This window comes from Ceratotherium simum, chromosome 5 (genome assembly GCF_057802395.1).
Source record: "Ceratotherium simum simum isolate JZ-2026a chromosome 5, ASM5780239v1, whole genome shotgun sequence".
NCBI lineage: Eukaryota > Metazoa > Chordata > Mammalia > Perissodactyla > Rhinocerotidae > Ceratotherium > Ceratotherium simum.
This window is the reverse complement of record NC_141904.1, coordinates 53,375,489-53,390,003: the sequence shown is the minus strand read 5'-3', so window position 1 is coordinate 53,390,003 and position 14,515 is coordinate 53,375,489. Positions and strand designations below refer to the sequence as shown.

The following is a 14,515-nucleotide window of genomic DNA, read 5'->3' as shown; positions in this document are numbered from 1 at the left end:
CCACCCGAGAGCTGGGACAGCCAGATACACATGGCCCATGGACTGCAAACTTATTTTGAGAAGGGGGTAGAAGTGCCAGAAATGCCACTCCAGAGCCCAGAGCACAACCCCAGGTGCCCAGGGCTGGGACTTGAGTGCACGCAGAGGTGAGAACCCAAAACTCAAACGGCCCCTCGGTTTGCCTCTGGGTCCTTCTCAGGTGGCCCAGGCTCTCACCCCACCTGGCCACCACTGTACACGGCCACACTGGTTTTCACTGGTCTGTTCCAAACACAAGATCAAACAATGCTTAGAACCCTTAAAGCTCATGGAGGTTAGGGGGGCCCCTGCAACCAGCCTACGTGCCCACGCCCATGCTGAGGGGAGTCTTTTGGACGTCATCCTGTCTACTGAACAGTCCAGCTGTTGAGAGAGATCCCTGGAGCCCTGATCTTGCACTGGGCCAAACGCCCCCAAGAAGCCTCTGGGCTGTCCTCCTGCTGTCTGTCCTGGGGCAGAGAGGTGTCTGCTAGGGTGAAGCAGGGCACCCGCCTTTCGCACGCAGTCCCCTCTGTGGGCAGGTTCCAGCCAGGCTTGGGGGCAACAAGGAAATGGAGACGAGGTGTCATCACTTGAAGCCTCAGCACAGGGACAGGGAGATGGGAAGACGGCCATGCAGGGCCACCTTGGGCACAAGCTGTTCCCCAGCATCTGGAGGCATCGGGGGTCTCTATGGAAGGCATGGGACTTGAGCCAGGCATGAGAGAGGCGCTCGACTCATCCAGGAAGAGACTGGAAGCCCTTTGGGAGCTGGGCTGGAGGAGAAGGCAGGCCCCATGAGGTGCTGGGCTAAGGACAGGGTCTCTACTATCCACCACGATGCAAGAGAAAGTGAGTTAGACCGTGTCTTAGGGGACGGGAGGGCCGACAAATGAAGGGCTTCCCGGTGCAGGTGTGGGAAGCCCCAGCACACGGAAAGCTAGGGGCAGGGACAGGGCACCCACAAGGGCACAAGGTCCCTCTTGGGGTGAGTGTGGGTGTGATCGTGCCTGCCACAGGCCTCCTCTATCCCCAGCCCCAGGTGACCCTGAGGGAAACCCGGGGAGGGAGCCCAGGAGGCAGGAGCAGAGTGAGAAAGAGAGGAGAGCAAGGAAGAAGGCGACAGGGCTGCCACCTCTTCTCTCTCTGTACCTCAGTCTCCCCCCAGAAGGAAAGGAGCTTTGCACAAGGTGACCACTCAGCTCACACACTCAGACCTTGCTGCTCCCAGCCAACAGCTTCCTTTGGAAGAGACTCATAAAATTACATGCAAAGAAAGGGCCCCTCAGCAACCCAGTTCTTCCATGAGAAGGCGTGTGGGGCTCACCAACAGGGTAAGGCTTGGAGCTGGGTGTCAGAGGTGGGTGGTGCTTGAAGCAGTCCCCCAGCCCACAGAGCCACCACAGGACTGTGAGCCCTTGGAGGGAAGGGGCAGTGGATGATGCCTAGAGGTCACGCTTGGGCCCAGTGGAGTGGAGCAGAGCAGAGAGGGCCAGGCAAGGGTCGGGGCAGCCCCTCAGCCTGTCCTGCACTGGTGGCAGGAGCCCAGGGACCCAGCCATGCAGGACCTTAAGTGGCAGGAGACTGGGCCAGCCCGGGCCTTTGTGAAAAGACAGCTCGCCTGGGCCTCAGAGTGAAAGTCTCCCACTCTGGGCCCACTCACATGCGCAGATGCTAGAGATCTGGTTTGGGGTGAGTGGGCTCAGACATAGTGCCATGAACTCCCTGGGCACACATCAGCCCCCATGAACCTGTGCTCAGTCTTACCTGGCCCTGCCCTCAGCAGGCTGGCCATCCACAAGGGGGCTCTGGGACCTGCCCCTGGTGGAAGGGGTCTTGGCAATGACCACCGTCTTCAGATCCTGCAGCGAGGCCCGCAGCTGGTTGTAGATGCGCAGAAAGTGGAACTTCTCATGGGGCAGCACGAAGATGGCAGTGACAAAGCGGTAGCCCACAAGCAGCTCAAGCACATGGCCATCAGCAAAGGCACCCCGAGGCTGGGTGCAGCTGCGCGTGGGGTCCAGCAGCACAGTGGAGAGCGGCACACGGCTGAGCTTGAAGCTGTTGCGGTTGCGACAGTTGTGGGTACCGCGGTTGGGCATGGGATTGAAGTCGGCCTTGATGACGTTGAGGTGCTGGGGCGTGAGCAGCAGCCAGTAGGGGATGGCGGCAGATTTGACAGCCTCAGAGGGCGCGCAGCAGGAGCGCCGCACGGCTGAGCAGAGCGTGCAGCTAGCCCACTCGATGTTGCCCGAGTAGTCCCCGGCGGCCGTCTGCACCATGCGTTTGTCGCTGTAGACCAAGTAGACAGGGAAGCAGCCCTGGCTGCGCTCCTGGCAGCTGCCCGCCACCTTGTAGAAGGTGAGCAGCTGGCGAAGGAACTCCTGCAGGCTAGTGTGGCTGCCGTAGAGCACAGGGCTGCACAGCATGGCCATGTGCTGCGGGGCGAAGCACGAGCGCAAGTCAGCGTGGAACTCGTGCAGGTTGGCGGCGTCTGAGATGATGAAGAGCGTGTTCTCACTGTGCCGCACCTTGAGCACCAGACACAGCTCCGGCATGAGGAAGCCGAACTCGGTGAGGTCGCCGTGCGGGAAGCAGAAGACGAAGCGCAGAGATGAGAGGATGTGCTGGCTGCTGCCCCGTGACTCCTGGTGCGGGATCTCAAAGACAGCGATGCCAAAGTCGGTGAGCACGAGGCAGGCGGCAAACTGGCGGATGCTGCCCTGTACGTGGATCAGGAAGCACCAGAGCACCTTGAGGATGCGGATGTGCTCCAGCAGGAAGTCCTCGTCTGCGCCCAAGGCCCACTCCAGGGCCAGGCGCTCCTCTTCGCCCTCCTCTTCCTCTTCCTCCTCCTCTTCCTCCCCTCGGCCACCCTCCTCTTCATCCTCCACATCCGGGGGCCCCATTTCAAAGTAGCGGTTCTCAGCAACATCCTCCTCCTCCTCCTCCTCCTCCTCCTCGTCATCCTCGCCCTGGCCCTCCTCCCGCTGGTTGGCAGCCTCGATCCAGGCGGGCAGCTGCCGCTCGATGGCCTGCCGGATGAGTGTGCTCAGGCGCTGGATGAAGTCCTGGTTGGTGGCCGTGTAGCCAATGCAGGTGAAGGGCAGGAAGATGATCTGGCCAGACCCAGGCACCACCTGGACCTCAGGCTCTGCCTGCTCTGGGCTGTGTGGGGAAAGGCCAAGTCAGTGACACGCTGGGCTGTGACACCCACACCTCCCACATCTGGAGCCTGTTGCTGCACTCATGGGTCTCTCGCGCCTCCTAAACAGCTGAGCCCGCTCCCAGGACAAGCACCAGGGGGAGGCCGTGGTGCCGGAAGGCTGGGACCCCCAGTTTACTGAGGCCACACTCCCAGGGCTCAGACCACAGGCCTCCAGTGCAGTCCTGCCCATACCACATGGGCCCCCCAACAAAAGCACCACAAAGACCTCTGTTATTCAGATGCTGGCTGTGAGCCCCAAAGGCAATGAGTGCTCAGGGGCATGAGCTCACCTGTTGACAACAGTTCCCTTCAGGGGCTCCCAGAGACCTTCAGGGAGTGGGCCAGGTGGGTCTTAGGACCTTCACATTTAAATTCAAGCTCCTCTTGGCCACTACTGCCCTCGTGAAAACGCTATGTAGAACAGGGTTGGGAAACCTCTTCTGTAAAGGGTCAGAGAGTAAACACTGCAGGCTTTGGGGACCACCCCATCCATATCATCTTCTATTTTAACACCCCTTTAAGAGTGAAACAATCATTCTTAGCTCACAGGCTGTACAAAACAGGCTGTGGACCAAACTGGCCTTGATCTGCTGACCCCTAGTGTAGGAGAACATGTGTCAGGCAAAGTTTAGGCATTAGAATTTGGAAACAGACCAGAAGCCATCCCATCTATTTATTTATTTAAAGGAAGAAACAGTTCTGAAGGACTCTGTGAACAGACTGTTAACAAAATCCAACTGGTTACCACTAGCGCACAGCTGAGCGTATGTGGAAGGCCCAGAATGCCTTCTCAGCCTCTTCCTTACCTTGCACCGCCAACAGCTCCTGGCACGTCCCCTAAATCATCAGAAGGTGCCTGACAGAGAAGGAAATGCGGTCAGCCCCCATCTGTTGCAACCATTCCCTGGCATTTACTGGGCGCTGGACCGAGCCAGGCACCCCACCCTCCCTCACCGCCCTGTGGGAGGCTCCACTCAGGTGGATTCTGAGGCCCAGAGAGAGAGAGACTCACCAGTTATCCTGCCAGTGCACAGCAGGGCTGAGATTCCCACCCACGTCTGTCTGACCCCAGCCCATGCTCCCAACCCCTGGGCCAGAGCCTCTTGCTGCTCTGCAGCTCAGTTTGTGCCTCTGGGTCTGGCATCCAAGTGCTCCTTGTGCCACCCTGGAGGGTCCACGTGGACAGTCTACCAATTTGGTAACTGGCCAGCAGATGATGCAGTGAGCAGAGGCTGCTGCTTCAAGTGCCTGGTAAGGCCCTCCCAATGGTCTTTGGGCAGCAGGGAAAACCTAGGGCTTGGAGCGTCCTACTGTGTGACCCTTGGGAGGGTGAAGGGTGAAGGGAGAGAGTGCCGTGGAGTGCTGGGACAGAGCAAGGACACTGCAAACTGCCCCAGAGTCACAAAGCCACCACCTGGTGTTGTTGAACAGAGATGGGGCTGGAGGGAGACCCAGTACCAAGCACCCTTCACACACACACGGCAAATGAGCCACTCACACCACACTTGCCTTCCACCTCTCTCTTCCCAGGACACAGGAAAAAGCTCCAGAACCCTCAGCTGTCATAGAGGAGGAGCTGGAGTCACAGTACGTCCCAGACTACTAGGGTAACACGTGGGAATGGGCAGAATGGCCCAGGGGTGCCAGGCAGCAGGGGAGAAACACTTCCTGATGGGTTTGGAACCCAAACAAGCCCCCCTAGGGCCTTCTGAACTGCCTTCCCCAGGGCAGTCTGCTTACATGGGCTAAGGGTCATCTGGCTTTGCCCCCCAGGGCCCAGTGAGAAAATGAGAGAGAAACGGCTGTTCCCATCAACAGAGAGAGAGAGAGAGGAGGCTGAACACAGACCCTAATCACAAAGCAGGGTGCACCAAGCACTGGCAGCATCTGCCACACCTCCAGCCAGCCCACCACCTACTTCCAGGTGGAAGAGTGACCTGCAGAGGTAACCAACCCCCAGAAGTAGTGGGTGGGGGGTGTGGGTGGGGCGTTACCTGTCCCGCAGGGATGGATTCCAAGGAATCAGAGCATCCCCGGACAATGGGCCGGTCCTCGGGAGTCAGACTGTCGGTGGACGAGAGGCTGCTGGCCAGGGCTTCCTCCTGCACGAACATGATTCCTGGAGAGACCAGGGATGGGCGGGTGGGGCAGGGAGAGCAGCCTTTCAACAAATGGGCTGGGGCCTCGGGCTACTGGCATGGCTGGGGCCTAGTCAGACCCCTAAACCCAGCACATGAATTACAGAAGAAAATGTTAAAACTGAAATCTTAAAATAACTTGAAGAAAGAACAAATGACTACTTATCTAATCTCAGGGTAGGGAGAGACTTTCTAAGCCTAAATCCAAAGGAAGAAACTGAGACTTGACTACATAAAAACTAAACTTCTATAAGTAAAAAAAGAAATGTAACATAAATCAAAATCAAATGAAATGAGAAAAAAGTACTTGCAATATTGGACAAAGATTTGTATCTTTAATCCATAAAAGGCTCTTACAAATGACAAAAATGGGGGAGAAAGTTGGAAACCCAATTAGGAGACTGCGAAGAACGGACAGACATTCCACAAAAGAAGAGCCAATGGATATAACATACGAAACAATGCTCACTCTCACAAGTAATCATAGATGGGCCAGCTAGGACAAGGCACCAGTTTTGTCTCGCACTTTTGCAAAGGTCAGACTGACTGCACAGCCCGGACTCGGCCTAACTGGGCAGATGTGGGCACTGGGGTGCAAGCTGGCCCACCCGTCGGAAGAGCAGTTTGGCAATATGTCCATCAAGAGCCTTATATGTGTTCACTCCTAGAGCCTCTTCCCAGGGAAATGACTGAATGTGGCCCCATCCCGCCAACCTGACATCTCTGTGGAGCTTTGCAGACAGAGGATGGCACAGGACCCCTCACACAGAAGGCTGGGCCTTCCTACAGGCTCCATTTTCCTCCAGGGCTGGCGAGGACAACCCGTGCCTGGCACTCGTGGCCTGCTTCCCGCAGGACGTAACCCACTGACCCTCCCGGGCCACCTCCCATGGACAGTGCACTCTGACTCATGCAGCCCAGAAACACACAGCGTTTTTAAATCCTGCTCGGGCTGTTTTATGAATACAGCATGCCTGGGCCTGTTACTTCACTCCAGATGTTTTCTAGACTGGTGGGAGGGCAGGGCCTTTTCTAACATTTTCCTAAGGCGGCTAGTTGGGTGAACACTGGTCATCAAGCCCGTTTTGCAGGTCTGGAGGAGCCCAGGGCTTGCCTCCATAGCCTGGCTTTACCACCAGTCACCATGGCCCAATGAAATAACTCAGAGCCCTCAGAGCTCCTCCAGAGGTCACAGACCCTTGTCCAGCTCAGCTGCTACCTGGGGACAGGACAACTCACGCAGCCCAAGTCCTCTGCCCATGGGCTAGGCAGGCAGATGGCTCAAGCCCAGGCACCCCCCCACCCCAGCAGGGGCTATGCACAGGCAGCAAGGGCAGCAGGCACACAGCCATGCAAGAAGCTCACTGTTCTCTCCTCCCTCACATGCTCAGATCCTACTCATCCTTTGAGATTCACCTCACACCACCTCCACTGCAAAACTCTCTCTGCTCTAGACATACCTCTCCCTTCTATAAATGCCCCCAAATCATTCTGCTCTGTTCCCCCCTGGCCGTACAACTCAGCTCCCCAAGAGGCTCCAAGTTCCTCAGGGGTACTGTTCTGGTCATCTCGAAACCCCCCCAATGAGGACTTGGAAAAAGGAAGCCCTTACTGACCGTTTCTGATGAGCCAGGAGCAGTGCTAAGCACTTCCCCAGTGTTAGCTCACGCACACCTCTCGTTATTTACCACAGTTCATCAAATCTAAGATGCATGGATGTGGTGCCATCTTGATCTTAGCAGGTGTCCATGGAAGGTTTTCACACAACTCCGTCACGAATACCAGCTGGCTGACAGCAACTATGAGACGCCACAGACTGAAAGATGCATCTCAATTTCAGAATTCACAAGCTGGAAATGTCTGCATCTTAGAATCGATGAAGTAGAGTATATCCACTTTACAGTAGAGAAAATAGAGCCTCAGAGAGGCTACAAGTTACTTGAGGGAACATAGCCAGGGAAGGTGGGGTGCAAACTCAGCTGACCGACCCCCAGGTGCTTGCTCCTAACCATTTCTCTATGGCCTCCTCTCAGCCCCCTGAACTTCCGCTGAAGAATCAACCATGGCATTTTGCACGTCAGCCCCTATCAGTCACAATCCTCCATGGCTCTGATAAGCTGGCTAACAGCTCCTGAGATGACAGTGGCCTGGCGTTAGCTGGACAGTGCCCCCTTCAGGCAGGCCCCTGAGCATTCAGTTTATTCACATGTTCACTTCTATGGAATCAGGCCGGGAGCAAAGCTGCTCCCACTAAGGAGAAATCCTTGCTCATCCAGGTAACATCCAGTAGCACGTGGCTGAACACAAACATCTGTGGATTCCCCACAACAATGAGAAAAAAGCAACATTTTCTTACCACTCCCCACCCCCCAGCCCTGTTTGGAGCCAAGGAAATATGGATAGGGACAGTCTCTCTGCTTCCTTCCTGGACCATGGTCCATACAAACAAGTGGTCAGAAACGGCCACTAAGAGGACAGGACAGGGGGCATCAGGAGAGTGCTTAGACAGGGGCCCGACCTTTGTTGTTGCTCACAGAAAGGAAAGAGATGTGCACACAAAGACATCCACTACAGTTTTATTTATAAGAGGTGCAAATCTGGAGACGATGTCTAAATGTCCGGTAGCTGGGAAAAGGGGGAACAGACTACGGCGAGCCACTATGTGGCACGTCCCCACGAGTGGGGCTGAGGACCAGGGCTGAGGCCTGGGCCTGGCTGGTGCAGAGGCTTCACCACCAAAGGGGGGGCTGCCTGCAGCTGCAGCCTTGGGGGCAGATGCTCCCTCATCCCGCCCGCAGCCTGCTCTTTACCAGCTTGCTCTTTGCTGGTTCACTCACTCAGTGATTCAACACATGCTGACTGAGAACCAGCTCGGGACTGGCCTCGAGGACCAGTGGCATCTCTCTGTCCCCCAGGAGCCTAGTCACGCGGTTCCTCCGCAGGCTTGACAGTGCTGCGACGGGGCGGCATGGGGCTGTGGGGCCCGAAGAGGGTGTTGGCCCCACGCCAGGAGACGGGGTCAGGGAAGCATCTTCAGTGATACAAATTCCTCTCCCCTTTTATGTAAAAAAATAAACCCCAAATTTCTCAGTTAAGAGTGTTACAAAAGCAAATCGACAATCAATCTGGCACCTAACGTCACCATCCATTCCCATGATCTCTCTCATATCTCACGGCTGTAACCTGGGTGCACTGCCTTGTGGTGGGCTTTTGGACTTAAACCTAAGCACTTCCCCCTTCTTCCTACCCAGTCTCCCTCTCTCTGAAGTGATGGCTGCAGTGTATTCAGCACCACAGCTTAGCCCCCTGTCATCCTCCGATGTTTGTCACATCCCATGTTTTGCTAGCGTAAATAATGCTGCAGTGAGCATTTCACTTCCCCCTTCCCGTTATCTTATCCCGTTAAGATAAAGTCCCCAGCAGTGGGGTTACCAGGTCAAGGGGTAGGAACATTTTTCTGGCTCTTAAACACAGGGTCAAACTGTTTTCCCAAGACCTCACACCAAGTTCTGCGTCTCCAGGAGCCCAGGCGGGCGGGTGGCGTTCTTTCCTGTGTGTCCCAAGCCTTGACTCCACTCGGGACGGCACACCCTCCCCTCTTCCGTGGGGGCCGGGCCAGCAGACACTCTCATGGGACCTGCTTCACTCACTCATCTCCGAGGATGCCTGGGTTCAGAGGTGAAAGCCCTTTGAAAATGCTAAGACAGTGGGCGGGTGAAAGGGATTGGTCTTCCATGGGTCTACAGACAGCCCATCTTGGCCCCACAAACACAGTGTTTGGGGCTGGGTCACACCATGAGAGCCACAGAGATGAGGCGATGATAAAAGAAAGCTCCCCACGCAGAGATCAGGGCACCCAACTCAGGAAATTAACAAGTCCTGGCTTCCCGTGAACAAGGAGCCAATCCACCCACACTCCCTGAGGGGGAGCAGAGTCCTTATGAGCAGCAGCCCTGAGCCTGTTCAAGGGCAGCCCCAGGGCCCCATTACACACCCATGGTATCCTAGAAGAACTGGGTGTAGGCATCAGAGCAATTGGGGGTCCTCATTAAGCAGAGCTGAAATCAGGCCAGGCACCCCCAACCATATACCACCCCCAAGAGCAGCTAGCCTGCAGATAGCACCACATCCTCCCTGTGTCTGCACCCTGTAAGGAGTAGGTGCCGACATCTCTCCCCCACTCCAGCCAGGGGGCCCAGGCAGGGCCTGTGTGGCTCTGCTTAGCAGAAAAGATACATACATGATTACCTTGGTTGGAGAGGATGGGCTGGGGCAGGGAGGCAGAGGTGGGAGCCACAGTGGGAGGGGAGCCACTGGGTCTGATGCAGGGGGCAGCTGAGAGCCGGGAATCCTCACCAACCTGAGGAATAGTGCTTGAATCAGCCCGGGAGAGAAGAGAAAGATCAGGAAGAACAGAACATCACCAGGGTTGAGGAGGAAGAGGTTCATTGGTTCTCACACACATTGGTGATAGTGAAGGCAGTGTCACCTAGTCCTCAGCAACACCACGCGGCAGGTACTATCACCACCCCCATTTTACAGATGAGAACACACAGGGCATGACCTGCCCAAGGTCATGCAGCCTTGGAGGGATGTGGCAGGAGTCGGTGGCCCTGAGTCCCCCCACGGCCTAGTTCCACTGCGAGCCAGCTCCTTCCTTCCAGTGAGGCTGGCTCCTCACGGCTCCTCCCGCCTCCCTCACAAAGACCCACCTTCTTCTCTGGGTTGTTCAGTTTGGACTTGACCTCCTTGGCTTTCTGAATTGCTTTTAGCACTTCCACAGTGTCCAGCTCCTTCTCTGTGGTTGCTGTGTTGTCCAGACAGACCTACAGAGTCCAGAAATTGCTATCAGTGTAGGCGCTGGCAAGCATGGCAGAAGCACAGCAGCAAGAGCCCTGCTGAGGTGTGCACCAGGCACTTTGAGGCTCAGCCTGCTGGGAGGTGAGCTCCTCACCACCCACGGAAGTGACCTGAGAGCCCCTTGGAGCAGCCCAGGCAAGCCCCCCACACTGCCTAGTCCGTCTCTGGGAGTCCCTCTTCAAGAAGGGGAGGCAGAGGTGCAGGGTCCATTGGGAAGGCCTCCTGGGTGGCTGAGAGTGGGGGAAGGTGGTCACTTGAACTAAGCCCCCAGTTATGGCAGAACTCAGATCAGCAAAGAGCCAGGGGAGGGCCTCTATGTTGGGGAACTGGGAGGGCAAAGGCACGGAAGCAGGCAGGAGGGCAGGGCCCCTCATCTGCAAACACAGGAGGGAGCTGTGGGCTGGTAGGAAGTGCAGGGTGGCAGTGCAGTCAAATGAGGGAAGGTCCCAAGGGCCCGGAGAGGAGCTGATACGGCCCCATGTGGCGTGGGAGCCCAGGTCTGGAGACGGCAATGAGTGGGGAGACGGCGGGGGGGACGATACGATCTCATCAACGTTGTCTTGGTGACAGCGTGGAGAAAGGGAAACTTGGGGCCAAAAGGAGACTGGTGGGGGGATGAGGTAGGGTGAGGGAAGGATGCAAATAGACCCCCAGGTATCTTCTGGCCTGGGATTTGGGGAGAATGGAGGAGGGGCCCACTCAAGGCTGAGGACACAGGTGAACCTGGCTAAGTATCTGGTTGGTTGGCATGGCGGCAGGTGGCCAGACACACTCTGGGCTGGGCTAGACTAGACTGGCAAAGGTGGGCAAATCCTTTAGGTTTGCAGTCAGACTTTACCGCCAGAAGTTGTTTAGGAAACATGATAGTTTTAAATATCTTATTTCTGAACTTTGCCTACAATAAACAATGCTACTTTTTAAAAAGTTGAAGACAGTCTTTCCACACTCAGTCTGTGCCTGTTGGTTCATGGGAGCCCTCCTGAGGGAACCATGGCGGCCAGCGGCCCCCAACAGGAGAGGAGCGGGAAAGGCGACTTTTCCTCGGGAAGCAGCAGACTTCCCAGAACTGAAAGGACCTTGAGGGCGGGGACGTCCTTCTGAAGCAGGCAGGCTCTGCCTGTGAAGACGTGGACTCTGTCTGGACTGTCTCTCTGACGGAGGAGACCCCCGCAAACCCCAGCAGCTTACCTCAGAGGCCCTCTCTCCGAACTGAGCCAGCACCTTCGTCCGGTAGTCGGGGATGATGCTCAGAGGGTTGTTCAGCAGAGCCACGTGCTCCAGACATGGGAGGCTGCCTATGCTCCTGACCTCCTCCATCTGCAAAGGCATGAGTTCCACTCCCCTCACCCCTTTTTTAACCCTTCAGCAACATGACAATATGTCTGATGGCCTCTTTTAAATGAAAGGAAGCTTCCCACTCTTCTTTAAAGTGATAAACACCAAGGCACAGCCATCCCAGAACCCCGAGATCCTTCTGGGACATGGCTCACCTGTTCGATTCTGTTGTCACTGAGATCCAGGTTGACCAGGGAGTAGAGCTTGTGCAGGCCACTCAGACTCTCCAGGAGGTTGCCCGCCAGATTCAGGGTCTTGATGTTCCCCAGTTTGGTGTGAACTCCATTCAAGGACACGAGCTTGTTGTAGGACAAGTCCAGGTGCACCAGGTTGTAGAGGTGCTGCAGCAGCATCAAGAACAGGGTAAAGTGGTTCAGGTCAAGGATCCAAAGAAAGGGGACTGACACTAATGGTGTGATGGGCCTTCCAACCAACAGTGACCAGTTCCATAGGTCGGCTCCATTCCCTCAGACTGCTATGTGGGAGGGAAGCTCCTCTTTTCCCCTGCAAACGCCCCGGCCCAGTGGCACCCCTGCAGAGGCAGTGTGGCCCACAGGGCAGGTGTCAGCTTTGACAGTGAGAGCTGTCCGTCTTCATGATGGAGCTGCATCATCTTCATCATGCTCCATTTGTACTTATGCATCTTTTCTAATTCTTTGGAACTAGGGCAACAATCACTCAGTACATCGTTGGGACCCTACAAGGACGGCTGCAGCCTCTGCCCCCGCAAACCCTGGTGCACCTAGACACCTTTCGTGTGCCTACGAGAGAAAACCCCAGGGTATGGCCAAACTCTCAAGTCTGCGTCAGCCTCCTGAACTTTCAGGGACCTTGTGAGAAGCCCGCAGGCAGCAACGGTCTCCAAAGACATTAATTACCTGTAGGTTGTCCACGACCAGCACTCCATTGTGACTCAGATCAAGGAACTCAATCTTTGGAATCAGTTTCTTGTGAAAGAAAAGACAACACCTGACATTACTCTAGGAGGCTGGAGCCCACGTGGCCTCTGCACATGGTGGACGGACACCCTGGGACTCTTCCTCCTGACCACGGACTCCCGGGTTGGCTGTCCCTACAGAGCCACATGCAGAGACACTTCCTGGTGCCCCCCCAGCAGCACGTCCACAGGAACACACAGGGCCTCCAGTGCTGAGCACGTCCCACTATCTTTACAGAGCGCTTGGCTTATGAAAATGACAAATGGCAAGGTCCCAGACAGGGAAGGAAGTCCATCGTCCTTCTTCAACCCTGCCCACACCCACGGAGAAGCACAAATATAGGAATCACATTCCCATTGCCCAAATGCCATCTGGATGTCACTCTTACATGGCACATCTGGAATCTGTGGAGTGATTCTTCTGCTCCCCTCCTTGGGAGTAGATTTCATCACCTACTGTATTTGTATTTCTATTACATCAAATGTACATGCAATCAACATGCTTCATTTGGGTCTAAGTACTACCTCACCTATTTTAAATAATCCCATTTTGAAATTAATTTAAAAATTGCAGGCAATGCACAGAGCATTGGATACAGGATTTCTGTGGTCCTTCCAGAAAAAGCCAAGTTAAATACCCAACCTCAAGGTTTGGTCAGGCCAGAGAAGCCCCTGGCGGTCGCAGCTGAGAGCGTACCACAGACTCATCGATCTCAGAGATGCTGTTGTGGCTCAGGTCTAGAGTGGTCAGCGCTTGCCATGTGGGGATGACGGCAGTCAAAGGGCCTTCCAGGGCTGTGCCTTCTGGCTCCCACTCATCAAATTCCGAGGCTTCGGGAACAAGGACTTCCTGTGCAAGAACATCTGTTGAGCACCATACTCAGGCCCTCACGCAACGCTCACTGGGAGCATAACCATTGCAAAATGTCAGGAAGGGCCTGAGCATATTTAGCATGTGGAAGTGAACTTGCATTAAACTGGGGCTTTGGTTCATATGTTTTTGAACGATTGTGAAACAACTGAAAGGCTTAGCAACATAACAGCCACTTGGAATATGTTCTGGCCCTGTTTCTGGAACAAATGATTTTCAAGCCCACAAGGGCCTTTTGCTATATGGCAATGCCTTTTCTGGCTTAAATTTCAGAGGCTGAAGGTCAGAATTCACAGTGTTTCCAGGCAACTGTGCTTTCCAAGCTGGCACTGTGGTCCCCACTGCGGACAGCAGGCCCTTTTAAGGTTACTTCAAAGGGCTGAAATCCAACAATGCTGAGACAAGGGCAGCAGCACAGGGACACCACCAAAGGGGAGGGAGGCCAGCCTCCTCGCTTTGACTTTTGATGCCACAAGACCTCTCCTCTCTCAGTGGATCACTTCAGGCCCCTTGAGCCAGGTGGCAGGGGGTGCCTTGCAGAGGGACAAGGCTGCCCAACACCCCTGCTCTCAACACAAGCCTCCTTTTTTCAGCCAGTAAACCTCAAATTTCACCAAACTCAAATCTTGATCAGACACTGTAAGTCATAAAAGTAGCCGCTACGCTTTTTCTACGCCTGGCAAAGGGTTTTAACATTACTAAGACACAATCCATAAAAAGGTAAATAGAAAGGAAACCTCTTGCATTCTCAATTCGAGTATTTCTATTGCTCACATACGAACAAAAGGGACTAGCATACCTACAACCTCATCTGTCTCCTTCAAGTCCACAGAGAACAATATAAAAACAAGTGCCAAGCAAAGGCTTTTTTAACTTAGAGAAACACTTATACCTATCTGATAAACGTCCTGCTACTTGCCACTGCTTAATAATTTGTTCATCAAAAACCAGTGACTTTTTTTTGGAGGCAGGGAAGGGACCCAGTTCCTTAAAATATCTTGTTTAAAGTGTTGATCTTTGATGAAGACATGTACCAAAGCATCCCAGGGGCTGTTAAGCACTGGGAGATTCCTCTGAGTGTGTGGCTGCCCAGGCCCAGGGAAGGTCTGGCCTCTGGTTTCTGAGATACAGCACCCGTGTTCACATCT

General features: G+C 54.9%; 1 protein-coding gene across 3 annotated transcripts in view; it reads right to left on the bottom strand.

Annotated features, from left to right (window-relative positions):
* The window catches only part of NISCH (nischarin), a 32,802-nt gene that overhangs the window by 4,166 nt on the left and 14,121 nt on the right, over positions 1-14,515 (bottom strand). For 2 of the 3 annotated variants that reach the window (XM_087431144.1, XM_004419795.3), the window contains exons 8-16: positions 13,194-13,346; positions 12,438-12,506; positions 11,715-11,900; positions 11,413-11,541; positions 10,077-10,190; positions 9,613-9,724; positions 5,221-5,345; positions 4,033-4,082; positions 1,786-3,186 (exon numbers count right to left, since the gene is read on the bottom strand). In XM_087431144.1, the coding sequence (XP_087287270.1) occupies positions 1,786-3,186; positions 4,033-4,082; positions 5,221-5,345; positions 9,613-9,724; positions 10,077-10,190; positions 11,413-11,541; positions 11,715-11,900; positions 12,438-12,506; positions 13,194-13,346 (2,339 nt within the window). Of the gene's footprint in view, positions 1-1,785; positions 3,187-4,032; positions 4,083-5,220; positions 5,346-8,267; positions 9,031-9,612; positions 9,725-10,076; positions 10,191-11,412; positions 11,542-11,714; positions 11,901-12,437; positions 12,507-13,193; positions 13,347-14,515 lie in introns of those variants that run through there. The other variant, XM_004419796.3, reaches the window with a different exon arrangement.